Source organism: Hirundo rustica, chromosome 3, assembly GCF_015227805.2.
Source record: "Hirundo rustica isolate bHirRus1 chromosome 3, bHirRus1.pri.v3, whole genome shotgun sequence".
Lineage (NCBI taxonomy): Eukaryota > Metazoa > Chordata > Aves > Passeriformes > Hirundinidae > Hirundo > Hirundo rustica.
The window spans coordinates 12,234,554-12,255,348 of NC_053452.1; the positions used below are offsets into that span (position 1 = coordinate 12,234,554).

At 53.7% G+C, this 20,795-nt stretch overlaps 1 protein-coding gene across 2 annotated transcripts; it reads left to right on the forward strand.

Annotated features, from left to right (window-relative positions):
- Positions 1-1,610: 1,610 nt before the first annotated feature.
- FOXA2 (forkhead box A2) lies at positions 1,611-4,275 on the forward strand. Of its 2 annotated transcripts, XM_040059577.2 has the most exons (3): positions 1,611-1,641; positions 2,398-2,467; positions 2,946-4,275. In XM_040059577.2, exons 2-3 carry the CDS (start codon positions 2,399-2,401, stop codon positions 4,194-4,196), a joined length of 1,320 nt encoding a protein of 439 aa, XP_039915511.1. In that variant the 5' UTR covers positions 1,611-1,641; position 2,398; the 3' UTR covers positions 4,197-4,275. The 2 variants fall into 2 exon arrangements, with proteins under 2 accessions (XP_039915511.1, XP_039915509.1); XM_040059575.1 differs by lacking the exon at positions 1,611-1,641 and having other exon boundaries at positions 2,340-2,467.
- The last annotated feature ends 16,520 nt before the right edge of the window (positions 4,276-20,795 follow it).

Consider the following 20,795-nt stretch of genomic DNA (forward strand, 5'->3'; position numbering starts at 1 on the left):
GAGGACAAAATTCCAAGTCCTGTGGAGCAAAAGCAGGGAAGCAGCGCCTGATAAAGAGGAAAAAGCAGGAAATTCGGAAAGGTGGGAGCTGCCGAGCTCAGGATGGTGTCATCTCCGGTCACCCCTCACATGGAGGTGCCAGACAGTCCACATCTGACCCAACATCTGCCCCAACATCTGCAGGGCCCAGGCCTGAGGGTGGGAACTGCCCAGGGAAAGGCTCATCCTGATCTCTCCGGAGTGCGTCAGAACAAACCTCGTGGTCCGAGGGAGGAGGGGATGGAGAGCCAGTGGGATCTCATCCAAAACATCTGGATCCAGCCAGGAGCGGAGAGCGGGATCCTTGAGCTTGCCCAGCAGTCAAAATCCCAAATTTCAGCCTGTCCTCCCAGAATTCACCCTTCCTGAGCCTTTGGGTGAGCAGAAAGCTCCCTGGAAGCACAGGAAGTGGAGATTCAGCACTTGGGGTGCACCAGCACCTCCTCCCAGTCGAGATGGGAGATTTGGGGGCGCAGGCACGGGGTGCAAGGGGGTGACCGCGGGAGTGACCCCACGGGGGGTACCTGCGTGTCCCCCCCACCCCGGGGTGTCGGTCCCTGTCCCCCCCGCACTCACAGCAGGCGACAGAGGGCGCCCCGCCACCGCGCTCGGGGGCGGCCCGGGGCTGCCCCTCCCTCTTTTTGGGGTGTCCCCCCTCCTGGGGGGGCATCTCCCTCCGGGCCGTCCCCCAAATCCCCCAAATCCCTGCAGAAAAAGCCTGGAAGGGGCGGCTGGAAGGGAGGAGGGCTCCGACTATCGCCGCGGCTATCGCGATAGGAGGAGGCGAACGGGGTTGTTTTCCTTTGGCCATGGATCCTGAGGGATTTGGGAGCCCAGGGAAAGAATCCTGGAGGGGTTTGGGGATTTAAAAACTCTCGGCGATGTGGGGCAGGGGGGCCCCTCCGGGGAGAGCAAGCTCAACAAATAAATAAGTAATTAAATAAATAAAATAATAAATAAATAACCAACCAAACAAATAAATCAGGTTTGCGGTTGGTTTGTTTGTTTGGGTTTTTTTTTTTGGTTTTTTTTTTTTTTTTTTTTTTTTTTTAAATTTTTTTATGACGGTGGGCAGATCTAGGTGGGAATTCATGGAACACTTCCCGGGAGCGGCGGGGATGCTCCCGGCGGAGCCAGGCGGGCACTGGGAAGGGGCGGTGGGAGTGGGGGGAAGCCCCCCGGTCCCTCCCTGTAGCCCCCCCTCCGGCAGGACCGCGATGGGGGAGAGGGGGTGGTGGTGGAGGGATTTAGACCCGCGGGGGGGTTATTTTGGTCACCCGTCTGTCCTTTCTTCCTTCCTTCCTTCCTCTTTCCCTCTCTCCCTCCTTTCCTGCTTTTCCCCGCTCCCAGGCGCTCTGGCAGCGGCAACGGCGCTGCCCCGACGGAGCGCACCGGGATCCGCACCGGGATCCGCACCGAGACCCGCAGCGGGACCCCGCACCGCGATCCGCAGAGGGCCGGCCCCCGCCGCCCCGCCGCCGCTGCCCGCCCCTTTCCCTGCTCTCCCTGCTCCGTTCAGCCCCGGTTTTCCTGCCGGGAAGAGCCGCGTCCCGACCTGCCGGGGAGGCAGAGCCCCGGGGCCCTTTCGCCGGCGGAGAAAAGGTGCGTGGGGAGGGGACCGGGGACTTCGGGGGGACTCTCAGCTGCTCCAGAGGGGTTGCTCCCAGCGGGAATGCTGCGGGGGAGCCGCTGCCGTCGGGGCTGTCCGGGGAGCGGGGTGGGAATGGTGTCCCCGGGGGGCAGGATGGGGTGGGAACGATGTCCTCCCGGAGCGGGATGGGCGGCAGTGGTGTCCCCCGGGAGCGGGATGGGTGGCAGCGATGTCCCCCGGCGCGGGGCAGTGGCGGAGGCGCGCAGAGGTGCGCGGGGCCGCGGAGGAGCCGCTCCCGCCTAGGTGTGAGCTGATTATTCAAATGGGCAGCCGAGGACCTGGGGATTGGAGGCTCGCCCGGCCGCTCCGTGCTATATCACTGGGGCACCCACGTCACTGCAGCACTTGTCCTCCTCCTCCTCCTCTTCTTCCTCCCTCCTCCCTCCTCCTCCTCCTCTGGCTCCTCCATCGCCTCCGGGCGCCTCGTCGCCGCGGAGCGCTGCGAAAACCCACCCAAGGAGCGGCGGCGGAACAAACCCACCCCAGCCCCAGCGCCGCTCCATCCCCCCCTTCCTCCCTCCCTCCTCTTCCTCCTCCTCCAGAGGCTCCGGCGGAGGGGAGGGAGGGTTGGGGACTTTTTTTTTTTTTCTCCCTCTCCTTTTTTTTTTTTTTTTTTTTTTTTTTTTTTTTTTTTTTTTTTTGGGTCGCTCTCCGCCGTCGTTTGTTGTAGCTGTTAAATTTTAAACTACCATGCACTCCACTTCCAGTATGCTGGGAGCGGTGAAAATGGAAGGCCATGAGCACACGGACTGGAGCAACTACTACGGGGAGCCCGAGGTAAGGGCGAATCCGGGGCCCCCCAAAACCCCCGGGTGTCCCGGCCCCCGGAAGGGATTAACTTTGGCACTGGCTCGGCGCTGCGGGCGGGGGTCCCGAGGTGCGGGTGCGAGTGTGGGCGACTCTTCCCTGTTTTTCCCTTCACCCCTCCAGGTATTTTTCTCTCTCCGGGCAGGGATGTCCCTTTTCCTTCCTGCAACTCCGCTTCCCGGGACGGCTCCGCCGCTCCTGCTGCCACCGCGTCTTTTTTAATATAGATCCCAAAATATATTTGGGTTTCATTAGGAAGAAAAACAACCCTCCCCCCCCCCCCCCCCCCCCCCCCCAACCACCACCGCCACCCCGCGCCGGGATTTAACCCTTTCTTCCCGTGCCCTCCGTGGAGGCGCCGCGGGTGCGGTGCCTCCGGCTCCGAGCTGGGCTGGGCTGGGGCTCCCCCCCACGCCATCCCCGTGCCCTGTGTCGCTTGTCCCCGCAGGGCTACTCCTCGGTGAGCAACATGAACGCGGGGCTGGGCATGAACAGCATGAACACCTACATGACCATGTCGGCCATGAGCAGCACGGCCAACATGACAGCGGCGGCCACCTCCATGAACATGTCCTATGCCAACACGGGCATGAGCCCCTCGCTGACGGGCATGTCCCCGGGCGCGGGGGCCATGTCGGCCATGGGCTCGGCCGGCGTGCCGGGCATGGGCGCTCACCTGAGCCCCAGCATGAGCCCCATGGGCGGCCAGGCGGGCTCCATGAATGCCCTGGCGCCCTACTCCAACATGAACTCCATGAGCCCCATCTACGGCCAGTCCAACCTGAACCGCTCGCGCGACCCCAAGACCTACCGGCGCAGCTACACGCACGCCAAGCCGCCCTACTCCTACATCTCCCTCATCACCATGGCCATCCAGCAGTCCCCCAACAAGATGCTGACCCTCAGCGAGATCTACCAGTGGATCATGGACCTGTTCCCCTTCTACCGCCAGAACCAGCAGCGCTGGCAGAACAGCATCCGCCACTCGCTGTCCTTCAACGACTGCTTCCTCAAGGTGCCGCGCTCTCCGGACAAGCCGGGCAAGGGCTCCTTCTGGACGCTGCACCCGGACTCGGGGAACATGTTCGAGAACGGCTGCTACCTGCGCCGCCAGAAGCGCTTCAAGTGCGAGAAGCAGCTGGCGGCCAAGGACGGCACCGGCGGTGGCGGCGGCGGCGGCAGCAAGAAAGGCTCGGGCCAAGCTCCCAACCAACCCCTAGGCGAGGGCAGCTCCTCGGGGGGCTCCGACGGCTCTGCCGGTGCCGAGTCCCCGGCCAGCTCCTCGCCGTGCCAGGACCACAAGCGCGCCCTGGCCGACCTCAAAGGGCTGAGCCCCGGCGAGCCCTCGGCCTCGCCCGGCCAGCACCTGCTGGCCCCGCCACACGCCGGGCTGGCCCATGAGGGCCACCTCAAGCCCGAGCACCACTACGCCTTCAACCACCCGTTCTCCATCAACAACCTGATGTCCTCCTCGGAGCAGCAGCACCACCACCCGCACCACCAGCACCACCACCCGCACAAAATGGACCTGAAGGCCTACGAGCAGGTGATGCACTACTCGGGCTACGCCTCGCCCGTGCCTGCAGGCCTGGCCATGGCCCCCGTAACGAACAAAAGCGCCCTGGAGGCCTCACCTTTGGCCGGAGAGACTTCCTACTACCAAGGCGTGTATTCCCGGCCCATCATGAACTCCTCCTAAGAGAGAAAACGCTCCTGGAAAAAGGGGGAAACCCTTCTCCGCCCCCCCCCCCCCAAATACCCCTCGCAGTGGACTCTGAGCACGGTACATATCCATATATATATATATCTATATATATCTACTTTTTTTTCTGTTGGCTCCAGATGTTCGGATCCATTCGGAAATCTGCAGCCGTGTGGCCCCTTCCCAAATCCACCCGGGAGGGGGTCTCCGTGTGGGGTGGTTTGGTTTGGCAGGGTGGGCACGGAGGTGTTCTCCGGGGCTTGTTTTGATTTTTTTCATTGTCGTCGTCGCCACGAGGTCTAAATATATCTATTTTTTTGTGTGCAAGTGAGGGGGGCGAAAAATAAACCCCACTCGAGGCAGAACCAACCCCTTCTTCCTTGTGAATATTCCTAGTTTGGAAACCGAGGACCAAAAGTCTTGTAATGTTGTAAAAAAAAAAAAAATAAAATAAAAAAAAATTTAAAAAGGAGAAAAGAAAACTGGGGAAAGAAGAAAAAAAAAAAAAGAGAAAAATGCGAAAAAAAAATTAAAAAAAAAAAAAAAAAGAAAAGGCAGGATAGATCGTTGTAATTGAAGCAAACGCTTGATGTTCCCGGGAGAGTAAACTACTTGGATCTGATTAATTTATCGTTTCTGTATGCTTTATTTATGGCTTCGAGCTGTGTATTCTGGTAGCGGGCGGCCGCAGCTGCCGCAGAACTCGATTAAAGTCGTATTGGCGGTGCTTTTCCCCCTGCATCTCTGTTCCGCCGCCGCCCGACGGGACCCCCGCCGCTCCCGGCTGGCATCGCCGCTGTCCCTGTCGGCATTCCCAGGATCTCCGCGAGCGAGCCGGCCCCGGCTGCGACTGCTCCCAACCCGGCTGGGACTGCTCCATCCCCGGCTGGGATCCCTCCATCCCCCGCCGGGATCCCTCCAACCCCGGCTTGGATCCTTCCATCCCCCGCTGGAATCTCCTATGTCTCTGCCGCCATCCTTCTATCCCTTCTGGAACCCCTCCATCCCTTCCAGGACACCCACCCCGACACCGCGACGGGGGAAAATCCGCATCCCTCCGCAAGGTGGGAAGCAGGGACCCCTTTCTCAAAGCCCCGCGATCCTGGAAAAATCATCCCGGCTGCGTTAACCGGGGAGGGGGGAAGGGTGGATTTAGGACGCGCAGAGGCAGCGCATCCCTGCCTTTCCCGGGACAGCATCCCGGTTTTTCCGCGAGCGGTGGAAAAGGCGCAGAGGTTTTTATTTTCAACACGTCCTGGGTCCTCTCCTTCCATTCCCTTTTCCTCCTCTTCCCAACCACTTGTTGTTTTTCCCACGCGGCGCCGGCCACGCCGCGATGTTGCTTTCCCAAGTTAACATCCAAATCCTTCTTAAAATTCCGCATTGTCCGCGGCGAGAGAAAAGGCGAGAAAGGGAACGAGCGGGGAGGGGCGGGGTGGGGGGAAAGAGGAGAAGGGGAAAAAAAGAACCTTCCCAAAAAACAAAACGGGGCTGAAATGCGTCGGGATCTCTCCAAGGACACACACGATGGCAAGCGGGGCGTGCAATGGGTGGCATTAGCACATAAAAGGCTCCCGCGGCCAGCGGGCACGGGCGCGGGGGTGTCGCCGCTTTGGGGACAAGGACACCCGCCCCCGCTCCCGCTCCCGCTCCCGGCCTCGGGCTCGGCCCCGCGCGCGTCCCGCTCGCATCTCGCTCCCTCTGCAGAGCTTTCGCCTTTTTCTTCCTTCTCCCCCCTTTTTTTCTTCTTTCCCCCTCTTTAATGCTTCTCCCCCTTTTGTTTTTTCTCTCCTTTTGTTTTCTCTCCCCCTTTCCCCCTTTCTTTTTCACTCGCCCCTTGCATTTTTCTCCTGTTTTACTTTTTCTCCTTTCATTTTTTCCTCGCCCCTTTAATTTGCCTCTCCTCCTTTTCATTCTCTCCCTATTTCCTCTTCATTTCTTCTCCCCCTTTTACTTTCCTCCCTCTTTTCCCCCTCCTTCCTTTTATTTTCCTCCACCTTTTATCCTCTCTCTTATTTTCTCCTTTTATTTTTCTCCCCTTTTTATTCCCCCTCTACCTTTTCTCCATCCTTTTATTTTTCTCTCTCCTTTCTACTTTCCCTTTTCTTTCTTCTCCCTCCTTTCTCCCCACTTTGATTTTTTCTCTCTCCTTTTCCTTCTCTCTTTTCCTTCCCAGTTCCAGTTTTTTCTCCTTCCCAGTTCCAGTTTTTTCTCCTTCCTTTCTTCCCTTCCTTTTCTTTCTGCTGCCTGTTTTCACTCCCTTTTTTCCTCCTCACTTTCATTTCTTCTCCCTCCTTTTTTCTCCCTCCCTTTTTTCCTCCTTTCTTTCTTCTCACTCATTTCCCTCCCTCTTTCTTCCCCAATTTAATTCCTTCTCCCTCTTTTTCTTCCCTTTTTTTCTCCCCTCCTTTTCTTTCTTTCTTCTCTCTCCCTTTTCCTCCATCTTTCCTCCCCACTTTCATTTATTCTCCCTGTTTCCCCTCCCTCTTCCTTCCCCACTTTTCTCCCCACTTTTTTCCCCCCATTTTCCATCCTCCTTCCTCAGCCCCCTTTCACGATCTGAGTCAGAAACAACCCCCCCAAAAAAGGGAAATAACCCGAAAATCCCCCGGCTGGGCGTTATTTCTTCCCTTTCTCTCCTCCCCTTGGCATTTTCCCCTCTCTCCACACAATCCCAACCTCGTAGCGAGCGCATTCTGCTCCTGCCTGGTTAAGCAACCGTGAGCTGTGAATAAACAAAGTCAGTAAAAAAAAAAAAAAAAAAAAAAAAAGTAGTGTGGGATAAAAAAAAGAAAAAAAATGGGAGAGGAGCGGGGGCCGGGGAGGGGGGGGTGGTGGTGGTGGCTGGAGCTCCAAATTCCAGGAGGGTAAACTTTCCCCACCACGTCAGAGTTCAGCAAATTTACACAGATCTTATATTGCGGCCCCTTTCCTGCGCCCCCCCCCGCGCCGTTCGGAGCCGCGGCGCTGGAAGTGAATTTTATAAAGCTGATCGATATCTTGGTAAAATATTCATTTTTAAACGGGCGCCCGGCGAAATCTTTGCTTTGTGCTAAAGTCAACAGTGGCACAGTTGGAGCTCCAATAAATGCCGGGATGCTCCCAGCTCCCGCACAGCCGGGCCGGCGGCCGGGGCGCAGGTAGGGGACACCCGCCGCTCCTTCTCCTGCTTTTCCTGCCCTTCCCTTCCCGCTTCCCGCTGCACTCCCAGCCCTTCTTCCTCAGCCTTCTGCCCCTCGGCTCGCCCCAGAACCGCCGGGGCCGAGGGAAGCGGCGCGGAGGCCGCGGGGGGATGGATTCAGGATGGATTCGGGACGGATTCAGGGATGCAGTCGGGATGGATTCAGGGATACGCCGAGCCCGTGCGGTTTTTTTGGGATGTCATTTCCCGGTCTCGGAGCACAGGAGGAGTTTTGGGGGGTGGGAACCACCTCGAGGCTCCGATTCTGCCCGGTTGAGCCCCAAACCGTGGGACAGGGACGGGGCGTGCGGGCCCGGCTCCCTCCCTCTTCCTGCTCCTTCCCAAATTCCCGAGCTTCCCTGAAATTTGAGAGTTCCATTTGAATTTTAGAGGATTTTTTTCCCTTTCCCCCTATTTTTCCTCCCGATCTTTTGTTCCCGGAGGGGGTTTCTCCCAGGAAGCGCGGCTCCCGATGGCATTCCCGCGGCTCCCGCTTTTCTGCACCCGAGTGGGCCAAAAAATATGGGATCCAAACATTCCCGCGGGCGTGTTTGCTGGGAAAACCGGGAATTTCAGCGGCCCTTCCCGAGGTTAGGGGACACGAGGGGAGGTTACGGCTTGGAGGGGGTGGCCGTGTCCCCGTGTCCCTCTCCGTGTCCCTGTCCCCGTCCGCGTCCCCTCACCGGGACAGGTGACATCGCTAATGAGCTCTCGCTAATTAACTCTGACAGCTCCAATTAGCCCTCCGTGCCCGGCTGTCCCCCCCGCGGAGGGCAGCGCCCATCCCGCCGCATTCCCTGCCACTCCCGGCTGCTTTTCCCTCTTTTCCCAAGCATTCCCAGCTCCCCGCAACCGCCGGGATCTCTGTGGCCCCGCTAGCTTTTCCCGTCAGTTCCTGGGGTTTTTTTTCTGGGATGTGGCTGGGGAATGCCGAGCCCGACCGGGCAGGGCCTGAGTTCCCAAATCAGCCCCACTCCAGCCGCTTCTCTTCCCTCCCGTTATCCACAGTTTTATTTTTCCATTACTTCTCCCTCCAGGGAAAGCGACTTTTCTAATTTTCTTTTTTTTCTTTTAATTATCCCGGCCCTTAATGACATTCGGGGATGGCTCCAAGGACATCAAAGCACAGAGGACGGGGAAGCCCCGGTGGGATCCCAAATTCCCCCCCCAACCCTTTCCTCCGGGATAACGCTGGAAGAGCCGGCCCTGCCTTCCCTGCCCGCAGCACCCAGCGCGTTTCTGGATGATCCCAAGGAAAAAAAAAAAACCAAAACAAAACAGGACAGCTCGGGGCTGAGATGGGACTAATTATTAGTGGGGCTAAAAAGAGCTGGAACACCCAAGTAGGGCTTATCCCGTCGCCCGGGAAACTGATGGAGCCTTCTTTTCCAAGCTGTAATTCCGCTCAGGCTCAAGGCAATTCCCACTATTTCTCCCAGAAATTGCCCTAAATCCGCTTCGATTAATTCAAGACCCCACAAAAAACAGGTAGGGAAGAGGCTGGAAAAGGGAAGGAGGAGGGAAAAAAGGTTGGAAGTTTATTCCCAGTGCCCGGGAACAGGAGAGGAAATATTGCGAAGGGTAGCGGAGAATCCGCCGGCTCCGGATTTCTGGGAATGTTAAATCCGGGATTGCGGAGCCGCTGGATGCGGGAAGAGCAAAAGGAGCTGGTGGGTTTGTGGGGTTTTTTTTGTTTTCCCCCTTGGTTTTGTTTGCCTTTTTTTTTTTTTTTTTGTTTGTTTTTTTTTTAGTTTGGTGGGTTTTTTGTTTTGTTTGTTTGTTTGTTTGGGGTGTGTGTGTTTCCATATCGGACCCGCTGGAGCCAAGGAAAGGTGGGAGAGGTGAATTTGGGAGCGGCTGGGTTTCCTGGAATAAAAGAAAATAAATTAATTAAAGTAAATAAAAGGCAATAAAAGGCGATAAAAGGCAATAAAAGGAAGCAAAATAAAACAAACAAAAAAAATCAAAAAGGGGTGAAAAGAGAAAAATAAAAGAAAATATAAAAAGGAAAAGAAAAATAGGGGAACAGACATAATGAAAAGGAAAATGAAAAAGAAAATAAGGGGGAAAGGATAAAAAAAATGAGAAAAGGAAAAGAAAAATTCAAAAAGGAAAAAAAGAAGAAAAATCAAAGGAAACAAAACATATGCACAGAAAAAAAAAAGGGGAGAAAGGGGGAAAAACGTGGACACCCCCCCCCCCCCCCAAATTTGGTTGGGTTTTTTTGTTTGTTTCTGAAATATTCTGAAAGGAGCACTCCTGTTCCGGGGTGTCCACAGACTGTGGAACCCTGGGAAAATCCAGGATCGGCTCCAGACGGCGGGGGCCCCCCGCAGAGATGGATCCTAGCGGGACAGAACCGGGAAGAAGGAATGGGAGAACGGGAAAAGCTGCCCCGAGCACTGGACGGGGATGTTTTGGGGAAAAGATGGATGAAGTGATGCGGGGAAGGATGCAGGGATGGATGGAGGGATGGATGCTCCCCCCACTCTGTTCTATTTGCAGGGACAGCTGGAAGTGGAATTCCAGGGAAAAGAAAGGAAAAAAAATAAGGGGGGGCGGGGGGGAGGGGGGGAGGAAAACAGGGAAAGAAAAAAGAGAACGTGTTTAAAACCCGGGAATGAGATGGAGACGGCATGCAGGGGTGAACGGGGGCTAGGAATGCTCCAGATGGATGTGAGAAGACTGGGACATGTGAAGAAGGGAAGGGAAGGGAAGGGAAGGAAGGGCAGGAAGGGTAAGGGAAGCTGGCAGGGAAGTGGAAGGGAAGGGAAGGGAAGGGGACGGGAAGGGAAGGGAAGGTGAAGGAAGGAAGGGAAGGGAAGGGAAGAGGGCACGGGACGGTGAAGGGACGGAAGGGAAGGAAGCGGAAGGGAAGTGGAAGGGAAGGGAAGGGAAGGGAACGGGGGAGGGAAAGGAGGACAGGAGGAAGGGAAAGGAATGGGGAAAGGGAAAGAGTTTCCATTCCCCTTTTCCCTTTCTTTTTTCCTTTCCCTTCCCCCCCCATTTCCCTCTTTCCCCCCCCCTTATCCTTTCATTCCTTTCCCCCTTTCTCTCCTTTTCGCACCCCCGTTTCAGCAGCTCCCCCTGCTCACATCCCACCTCATTCCCACTCCACCCTCCCCGCCTCCCCCAGACCACGGAGCCCTTTTCCAAGGAAAATGTGGGAAAGGCAGGGATCATCTGGGATGAGGCTGTGCTTTGGCACCCACCAAATGGAAATTCCTGACACTCCAGTGATTCCTGCATCTGGATCCCGGGGAAGGCTAGGCAAGGAGCTCTCCCTTGGGAAGGAGCACTTTTCCACAGGGTTTTCCTCCCACCAGCATTACAAGGAATGCTCTTATCCCTGTTGGAAAACAGCTGGAATGGAAAGGTGGGGATTTGATTCCCATCCCGCTTCCCAAGGCAGCAATACTGAGGGATTTGGGAGCCCTTGGAATGCTTTGCTTATCCCTGCTCTGTGCTCCCTGCTCCCGCTCTCTCTTCCCTCTCCTTTATTTATTCAGCTAATGGATACAGAGTCGGTGGCAGCGGGAGTTGGGATAAATCGGGATTCATCCATGTCCTCATCCCTATTAAAGGCCAAGATTCCCATCTCCAATTGCCTCTTTGTGTCTGTCCTTGGCAGCGATACCTGGGTCACGCTCCAGTAATTCCTGACAGGAATGGGGACATGGCTTGGATATGGATCCCACCCAGGATATGGATGTTGCTGGCCCTCATGGAAAGAGTGGGAAAATCACATCAGCACCCTGGGAATGCTGAGTTTCCCAGAAATTTGAGGGATGTACGGGGGGATTTCCTGAGGGTGAGCACAGGAAAGGCTTTGGAGAGAAGGAAGAAATCTGGCAGGAAAAATCCCATGAAAGTGAGTGAGGATTAAACCCCTTCCAAAGCTTTCCTGAAATGCCCCACCTTGGAGCTCCAGAATCCACATTGGGAGGAAAACAGGGAAAGGACTGGAGTTCGGATGCACGAATCCATTTTGGAATCACTCCTGGCAGTGGGGAAAGGGGGGGGGGGGGGGGGGGCGGGGAACAAATCCAGCATCCCTGAGTGGAAAAAGGAGACAGAAGGTGGGAATTTTGTCCAAAGGGGCTTTTCCAGGAGCTTCTGTCCCCCTGGGTCCAATTGGAGCCATCATTCCCAAACCAATATAATCCCTGCAGATGTCAAGCCAATGGCAGAGTTGGTTTTTTGGGACCATCCAGAGGAAATCTCTGGTTTGGGAGGTCACCAGCTCATCCCTGCTTTTCCCTTTGTTTCCTCTCCTTCCACACCCTCTTCCCCATAAATTCCCAGCATGGATTTTTAGGGGAAGAAGGAAGAAGACCAGAAAGGACTTTTTCCATAAGGAAAGACAAAAATCCGCTGCTTGACTGGGATAAATTTCCACGTGGAAAGATAGTCCAAGGAATAAATATGGTGGGAAGCAGGTGCCGGAGCAGGGCTGCTTTTCCTGGCACAAGGATGTGAGGAGAAGGAAAAGGAGGAGAAAGAGGAGAAGGAATTCATCACTTGGGATGACGGGAGCTGCCTAAATGGGACTGGGCTTTCTGCAGGAATAAAAGCCCCGGAATGGGGTGGATCTCCTGAAGTGCCTCTTAACCTTTTCCCTATCCTGTTCCTAACGGGAAAATAAATCCCACCAGGAGTTCTCCTCATAAGGGGAAAAAAAAAAAGAAGCATTATGCAGCTCTCCAATGTGCTGGGATTCATGGAAAAGGAGGAGGGGTGGGAGAAGGGAGAACTGGACAGGACAGGGAGCTTGCTCCAAGCTCCAGATCATCCCATGGATAGGGCGGGAATTTCAGCCGGTTTTAAGGCAGGAATATTCTACATCCAGCTGAAATTGGCGATATTTGGGATCATGAATGGCTCCTGCTGGGATGAGGAGAGTGCAAGAGGCTGATTCCATGGGATCATATGCAGTAATGAGCGAGGGGTTGGAACAAGGCAAGGTCTGGGAATCAGTAGGGTTTGGGATGCACCAGCATTTGGAATGGGGCGGGATTTGGGATGTCTTTAGGATCATCAGTCTTTAGGGTGCAGCAGGTTTGGAAGGCAGCAGGGTTTGGAATGGAGTGTGATTTGGGATGTAGCAGGGTTTAGCGTGTGGTAGGGTCTGGAATACAGCAGATTTGGGAAGTGTAAGGACTTGGGATATGGCAGGGATTGGGATGTGGTGGGGTTTGGGATAAGGCAGGATTTGGGATAAGGCAGGACATGGGATACTGCAGGTTTGAGATTCAGCACCGTTTGGGATTCAGCAAGATTTGGGATATAGCAGGATTTGCGATGCAGAAAGTCCTGAGACTCCAAACACCCTGGAATTTGGAGTCTCCCTGTGGGATGCAGGGCCCTGTCCCCCTTCTCCCTCTGCTCCACCCTGTCCCAGGCTCCACTCCCAAATCCAAAGGGGCCCCGGAGCCGTATCCATGCTCCAGCAGGGAGCCCAGGCAGATCCGGCATATTTTTCCCGGTTACTCATTAACCACCGTTCCTTTGACAGGATCAATATTCCAAGCAAACACTTGAGCAGCCCCACTCCGCTTCCCTCTCCTTCTCTCTGCAAAATGATTTATTCCCGAAAATGCAGCTGCCTGGAAAAGCGGCTCCAGGGAAAGGGGAGGGGGGTTTATCGGTGGGATATGCAAAGCACATTTATTCTGTCTTTTATCTCTCCCATTCCATGTTGATCCCATCCATACAGATGGATTTGGGGCAGGTAGATAATGAAAAGTCAAGTGGGAAATTTACACAAAGGCGCTCCCGGCTCCCCCTTTTCCAGTGGCATTGGAATTGTTTTATTCCTTCATTCCTTAAAGTGGGATTTCAAAGCTTTCAAATATTTTATGTTTAACACAAATCCATTTAATTACCACCTGGAATTTTTTTCCAGCATTAATTTCCTTGTTAATTACCGAGGATATTTGGATCTCACTCCTTTTCCCGCTGATCCCTCTCCATCTCCTTCCCAGCATCCCCAAAGTCCTACCAGGAGCTTCCCGTGCGGCCAAAGCCTCAGGAGCTGTTCCCTAATTCCCTGTAAGTGGCTTTTCCTTGGGCCAGGCACTTAATGGAGGGCATGGGATGGGAGAGCACAGCTTGGAACAACAACAACAAAAAATCTGGAAAAAAACGGGAGAACCATTATTAATAAACATCTCCCGGCCATTTGGAGGCTGCTCCGGCTTAAAGCAATTAATTCAGGATCCGGACATAAACTCTCCAGCTCTTTGACAGCTTGGAGCTGGAATAAAAATGCCAGTTCTCCAGGGAAAAGCCGGGATAGTTGGCTCTTTTCCGGACTGTTTGCTTATAGGCCCAGGGAGCAATCTTCCTGCGGAATGAAATGCAAGGACACAAACAACGTTCCAGGGAGAGAATGGGAGATGGGAATGAACAGTTTGAACTATTTGCTCAGCAGAAGGGCGGCCACAATGCCAGGCCCATGGATTTTCCATGGATCACCCGGCTCCCCAATCCCTTTTGTTGCGGAGCCCCAGCCTCCGGCCAGATAAGGGCACAGCTGCAGCCCTTCCCTGATTCCCTGATTCCCTTATCCCACTGATCCAGGAAAAGCTGCCTCCACTGGCATTCCCAAGCCAAGATCCAGGCTCTGGCCCATGGTTTTTCTATGGATCCCGAATCCCTTTTGTTGTGGAGCCCCTTCCTCCAGCCAGGTAAGAGCACAGCCCTTCCCTGATTCCATGAATCCAGCAAAAGCTGCCTCCGCTGGCATTCCCAAGCCAAGCTCCAGGCTCTGGGATGAGGCCCCATGTGCCCCTGGATGGTTCATCCCACACCCTTCTGGTTAGCATCTTTGGGAATGGCCAAGGAACCCTTTTGGGACAAGGAAAGGTTTCAGGGACAGGGGAAACCTTTTGGGGCAAGGGAAACTCTTGGAGAAAGGGCAAAGAAACCCTCTTGGATAAAGGGAAAGGGAAACCTCTTGGATAAGGGGAAAACACTCATGGAAAAAGGAAACCTCTTGGGGCAATGAAACATTTAAGGCAAAAGAAGCACTTTTGGGCAAGGAAAAGCTCTTGGATAAAGGGAAAATCCTCTTGGATAAATGAAAACCTCTTGTGGCAAAGAAACCCTTTTGGGCAAGGAATTCTGTCCTCATTCCAAGCAAGCTGCAGGAATGCCACATTCCAAGGAATATTTCCAGCCTGGGCTGCAGATGCAGAGTTGCTAAATGCAGAATTCCATATTGACTTAGGGCACAACAAGCCTGGAATGTGAAAATCCTAAATATGTGTCATCCTTACGAGGAGATCCATCTAGGAGCCAGACGTGAAATACTGAGAATATCCTTGCTGGGTACTACTGCATCCAGGCCTTCATTCCCCAAAAATCCAGGGACATTTCTCCCGCTTCTAATCCAGGCCACCCCTTGTTTTGCTCCGGGTAGGGAAATGCTGGAATTCCAAATGAATTGGGAGCAAGACCAGCAGGGATGATCCATCCTTTGCCATTCCCACTTTTTGTCCTGTTGGTTCTGGGAGCTGGGAGTAGGCATGGGCTGTTGGAAAGAATCTTGAAAGGATTTTAGGAGTGAAAAGGAAAAAGGTTTTGGATTCTGCAATCTCAGAGCTCCGCTGTTGTTCCAAAAATCCATGGAACCACCGGATTTTTTGTGGGTTTTCTCCCCCTTTTCCCAATTTTTCCTGCAGGGTGGTCAGACTGGAAGGCAGGAGGCTGCTGTTGTTCCTGGGCTGCCCAGAGCTCATCCCACACATCCCTGAAATCCCAGAGCACCTGGATATTCTTTGCTCGAATACTGCATTCCTGGGATGGCCCATCCCAAAATCCCTCAGGAAGAGGGCTGGTCTCCTTGATTCTATGAATTCCCATAGAATATCACAAGTAGGAAGGGATATTCCAAGCCTATCCCAATTCCCATTTTAAAGGCGAATCCAAGTGGATTTCCATTTCTGGGATTCTTCATCCCAAAATCCCTCAGGAAAGGGGTTTTATGCCTTTACCATGGTTGGGCTCCTTAATTCCATGATTTCCCAAGGAAAATCCCAAGTTGGAAGGGATGAGGTTTACCAAGCCTCTCCCTATTCATCTTTTGAACGCAGATTCAGCTGGAATTCCTTTTCTGGGCTCCACCAGCTCCAACCTCATCCTGAAAGCGGGATGGGTTAATTAATGAGACGTTAAAGAGGCGGAATGACACTTCCAGGAGCTCATTCCCGAGCCACTCCGCTGGAGACAAAGAGAAGGTGCCGGCAATGCCGGGTAATTTGTGTGGCGTTCCTGGGGAATAAATTTAGGGGAGCAAATATCGTTATGCGGGATTTAAATTAAAGTTGACACTAATGTAAATACAGCCAAGCAACTCCGTGTTTAAAAACTGGGATGAGGCTCCCGCTTTTTAATCAGCTCCTCTTAACTCCACTGGCATTTCAAATCCAGCGGTTAAATTGGATACAAAGCCGGGAGAAGGAGCTGCCGAAGGGAGCAGCTCCTTCCTGAGGGATGCAAGGGCTCGAGGGGTGAGAGAGCATAGGGAGAGGTGGCCAGGAAGCATCTGGAGATGATCCAACATTCACACGTCCCATGAAGATTCCCAGTCTTCTGATCCCACTGCTTCGGATCCAACAGCGCTCGGATCCTCTGGAGCCCATTGGCGTCTTCCCACCTGTGTCCAGCTCCTTCCAACATCCAAACCCCAGAGCCAGAGCCAATATTCCTGGTCCTGGGGGGTTCTGCCCAGCCTCCCACCATGCTGCTTCCATGAAATGATTCATGTTGGAAGTGACCCTGAAGCTCCTTTCATTTCAATCCCCAGCAAAGTTAAATCATGGAACTGGGCGGGGAAATATCAGGGAATAAAAGCAGCAAAGTGGAGAGGAAGGAGCGTTCTTGCCTCAGCTACTTCAAAGCCAGGTGATCCTGAGCTCCGGAATAACAATGGGAGCTCTGTAACCTGGCAGGACCTGGAGTTATTCCTGTTCCAGGAACAATGGATTTGGCATTGGAATTCTGCTGCCTTCCTTTCCAAGAGAATAAAGTGCCCCTGGCAGTGCTGCCAGCACCGGTTCTCTGCCACGAGATAAGGCCTTGGAATGAGGGATCATTCCAGCACCATCCCAAAGTTTTCCAGGTCCAGCTGGATGGACTCAGAAATGTCCATTTCATTGGGGGCCCTCTTCCCCGCCCTTGCACTTCCAATATCTGTGGCTGTTTTGGGAGTCAAATCCCACCTGAGGGGGGATAAAACCCAGCCCAAACCCATGTTTTGTCTGTGCTCAGAATGTTCAGCTTTAATCCCTAAGTAATTTTGGGAATTGTGGGAATAATAATAAAAATAACAAAAATATCAGTGGAATATCAACACTAATATTAATAAAAATATTTTAAAATATAATAAATCTTTTCCTTGGAATTTTTGGACATCCTGCTTGGAATTCCTGGTATCTTAAGTTTCCTGGACAACTGGGGCTTCCTGGATCCAGCCTGAGGTGCAGGGCGTGCAGAGGCAATTCCTGTGGGGGGGTCACACATTCCCAGGAAACCCCAGAAACACAAGAGATGATGGGATTGGTGTTATCCCAGAAAGGTCTTGCCTGGAAGAGATTATTCCCACAAGGCATCTCCCGCTCCTGGCCTCATCTCAAGTTTCCAGAATTCCACCTGCTGCCCTGGCAGAGGATTTCATATTTCTAATCACAGATCACGGCTTGGGATGTCAAACAGAGTCACATATCCCATTAATTACCCCCCTGGATATCCCAGGGATTTTAGGAGCATCCAGTTTGGGGGAAAACACAGGGGAAACTCCCTCAAAAGGTGCAGGGAAAAGCCTGGGGTGATGTGATCCCATTTTTCTGGGAAGGAAGGGGTGTCCCAGGAGCAAGCTTTTCCCGGGAGCCGTCCTCCAGCACCCGGGCTGTGTCCACAAACCCCCCCTTCCCAAGGAGTTAAGGAGCTTCCAGACATCCATTGTCTTGGAAAATCTGATGGAAAGCAGAGGGCTCGAAGGGCTGGGAGGGGAGGGGCCACCCTGGCCGCCTGGAAATGGGGATGGATGGGGCTCTTGGATAGGTGAGACCTTTGGAGTGGGATAATGGATGGAGCAGAGCCGAGTGGCCCTGACATCCCATTCTTTAGTGGCTCATCTCCACTGGGAGACGCCGGGAAGGAATTTGATGGAGGAGCAGGGAAGGGATTTGATGGAGAGCAGGGAAGGGATTTGATGGAGAGTACAGAAGCCGATAGAGAGGCGGAGAAGCTGATGGGTTCTATCCTGATTTTCTCCCCAGGCACAGCTTTCACCTGATGGGAAAACAGGGAAGAGGTTGCCTGGGGATGTTGTTGGCGGAGTCAATTTTAATCTCACAGTTTTCCCAGTTTTTAGGGAGAATTGATCCCATGGTCAGAGGTGCAGCACCTGGGGAGGGTGAAAATTCCCTGATTTAGAGGCTGGAGCAAATTCCAAATTCGGCACTCCTTGGACCCTGTGGAAAATGTTTGGAAGTGGGAAACCCATGTGGAGACACCGCTGCTCTCCCAGATTCCTTCTGCTGGGAAAACTGGGAGCACCTGTCATGGCAGCCCCCACTGGGTGGGGTGAGTTTGGACACCCTGAGACAGCCGGGGATGTTTCTCACATCCTGGAGTGCCTTTGGAATCCCAAGATCACCCCCGTGTGATCTGGAGATAAGGAAGAGGGTAGAAGTTGACTGGAATTGGTCGGATCCACCACCCCAAATACTGGCTGCTGCTCCCGGTGACCCGGGAATGGCTCCAGCCAGGTATGCTGGCAGTGTTTAACAACTCATCTGTCTTTCCCTGCTCCCGCTCCCAGATCCCTTTGTCTGAGCCACGGGGCCCTCCAGCCTCTATGACTTGTCCTGCTTATCTCTGGGATTAATCTCCCAGGAATCCTGGTATTAATGTTAAACCTGGTTTTACCATTCCCAGTCTGCTGGATCTGCGTTGGTGGGACTTATTCCATCATTCCAACCCCAAAATCCTGACTCCCTCCCTCTCATCTTCCCAAAGTTTGGCTTGGGGGTGGTATCCCACGCCCCATCCATTTTTTTGGGATGCTGCATGCCCAGCACCATCTCCCTGGTACAATGTGGGAGGGGGAGCAGCATGGAATATTCCCAGGGGGAACGGGAAGGGTGAAGGGGCTGAGGCCAGCGTGGCTGGGACACAGGGAGGGAGTCAGGAGCAGGTGGATGTTAGGAAGGGAGGTCAGGCTTGGAATTGCTGGTGGAGAGCTGTGCACACAGCCCTTATCTCATCCGGCCGTGTTTGCCCAGCAGGAGCAGGGAGCCGGCCGATCCCGCAGGAAGGGAGCACAGCCGTAGTCCCCAGCTCCCAGCTCTCCACCACAGAGGGGCTCTGAGCTGTTCCCTTGGCTTTTGAACAAAGTCTCCTGGCTGAAGTGCTTAAACACCCTGGATGGACCATGACTTCAACCACATCCATGCCTTGGTCACATCCATAATCCAACCACATCCATGCCTTGGTCACATCCAGACCTCGGTCCCAAACGTCACCTCCGGGTGACACCAGCTCAGCATCATCCAAGCCTCTGGAATATCCCATCTGGAAGGGATCTGCCGTGAAAATGTTGGTGCTACACATCGGGATGATCCACGACTTCCTTGGTATCCTGGGAGTGAGCCCAGCCTGTTCTTGTGGGATCCAGTGGGATGATGGTGAGGGGGCACATGGAGGGCAGGATTGAGCTCTGGATCTACAAGATGCAGGGACATCTGCCACTGGAGTTGCCAGGATGAGAGCAGGAAGGAGCTTTACTTGGGAAAAATCAGGTTCTGTGCCACTCACCTTCTGCTCCCTCCTGCTTGTACAGAGAACCTTGGGAATATCCAGCTCCTGACTAACAATGGAAAATAATCCTCGAGGTGCTGGTGGCTCCTTCTGACCTCTCCTCCATGGGACAAACGTGTTTTTCCAGCACATTAATGAAATGGAGATGCCTGGAATGTGCAGAATAGGATGTGCAGCCACATCCCGGCCATCCCAGCCCTCTGGAGCATCCCCTGGAATTCCATATTTCCCCACAGAACACTCATTATCCCATTAACAGTGGAGTGGCTCCGGGTCACAGGGAATGTCACCAGGAAGGGGCTGATCCATCCCCTGCTGCTGAGGGGTTCATCCTGAGGGGGCTTCCCAGGACATTCTCAGCAGGTTGGATGTGATCCAAGTGGCAAACTGAAGATCCTCACCCCCCCTTCCCTGGAATAACTGGCCTGGAATAACCCCATAGCCCAGCAAATATCTGTCTGATTCCAGCTTCAGGAATGAGCTTTTCCAGCCCTCCCAGATGGAGCTGTTACAAGAGTGACTAGGCTTTTCCATGGAAACCCATTTTCCATGCTTGCAGCCCTCTCCCCGGAGCATTCCCTTCCGTGGTCATCCATCCAGGGAGTCCTGACTGTCCCGTCGGTGCAGAGCTTGGAAAGAGCCCCTCGGAAAAAGCAGGATTTCCACCCCGCAGCTGGAGAAGCGGCCCCTTCCCTTTCCCTACCTAATTCCGGGCGGAAACCCAGCCTAGGCTGGCAAGGGACAGAGGCTTCCCTGTTTGGATTCAGGATGGGGATTTCTGCGGCTGAAAGTGGCTTTGTGATTTTTCCAGGAACGCTTCCTCCCTGGCTCCGGTGTGGGATGCATACGGCAAATGGGCTGTGGTGGAGAAGGAGCAGGGAAAATATTTAAACAAGGATTCGGGAATGAGCTTGGATTGCTCACTCTGAGAGCAGTTTCCGAGGCCGGTGTTAAAATGTGCTTTTCCCTCGGAGCCTCCGGAGTTTTTTAAGGACTAGGATTGGAGTTCTGTGGCTGAAAAAGGCCATAATTAATCATTTGTGTTCCCAGTGTGGATGTGCTTCCAGCAGGTCCCGTTTATTTATCCCATTCATCCCATTTATCTTCTCCCTGCTGGATCAAAGAGCCTTTTAGCACCCTGGAGTTTTCCTCCCAGGAAGCTGATCCCACGCTCATTTATCCATGATCCTGGGCAGCCCCGCTCCTGTTTCCAGCACACTCCAGCTCCAGGTTCTGTGTGTTAAATTCATGGATATGCCCCAGGGCAGAGGCACTTTCAGCTCCCAGCTAAAGCCTGTGGAAAGCAAAGAAAAATCTTCCTTCTGGGAATTTTAACTGGGAAGCTGTACCCTTCACCTGGAAGGAGGGTGTAGCCAGGTGGATTTGGGATATTCCCTCAGGAAACAAGTGATAAAAGGGAATGGCCTCAGGGGAAGTTCAGCTGGATATCAGGAATTTCTTTATGGAAAGGCTTGGAGTGGGACACTGGTGGAGTGCCCATCTCTGGAAGTGTCCAAGGAACAGCTGGAATTGTCACTCAGTGCTCAGATAAAATGGGAAAGGGACAAAGGTTGGATCTGATGATCTCT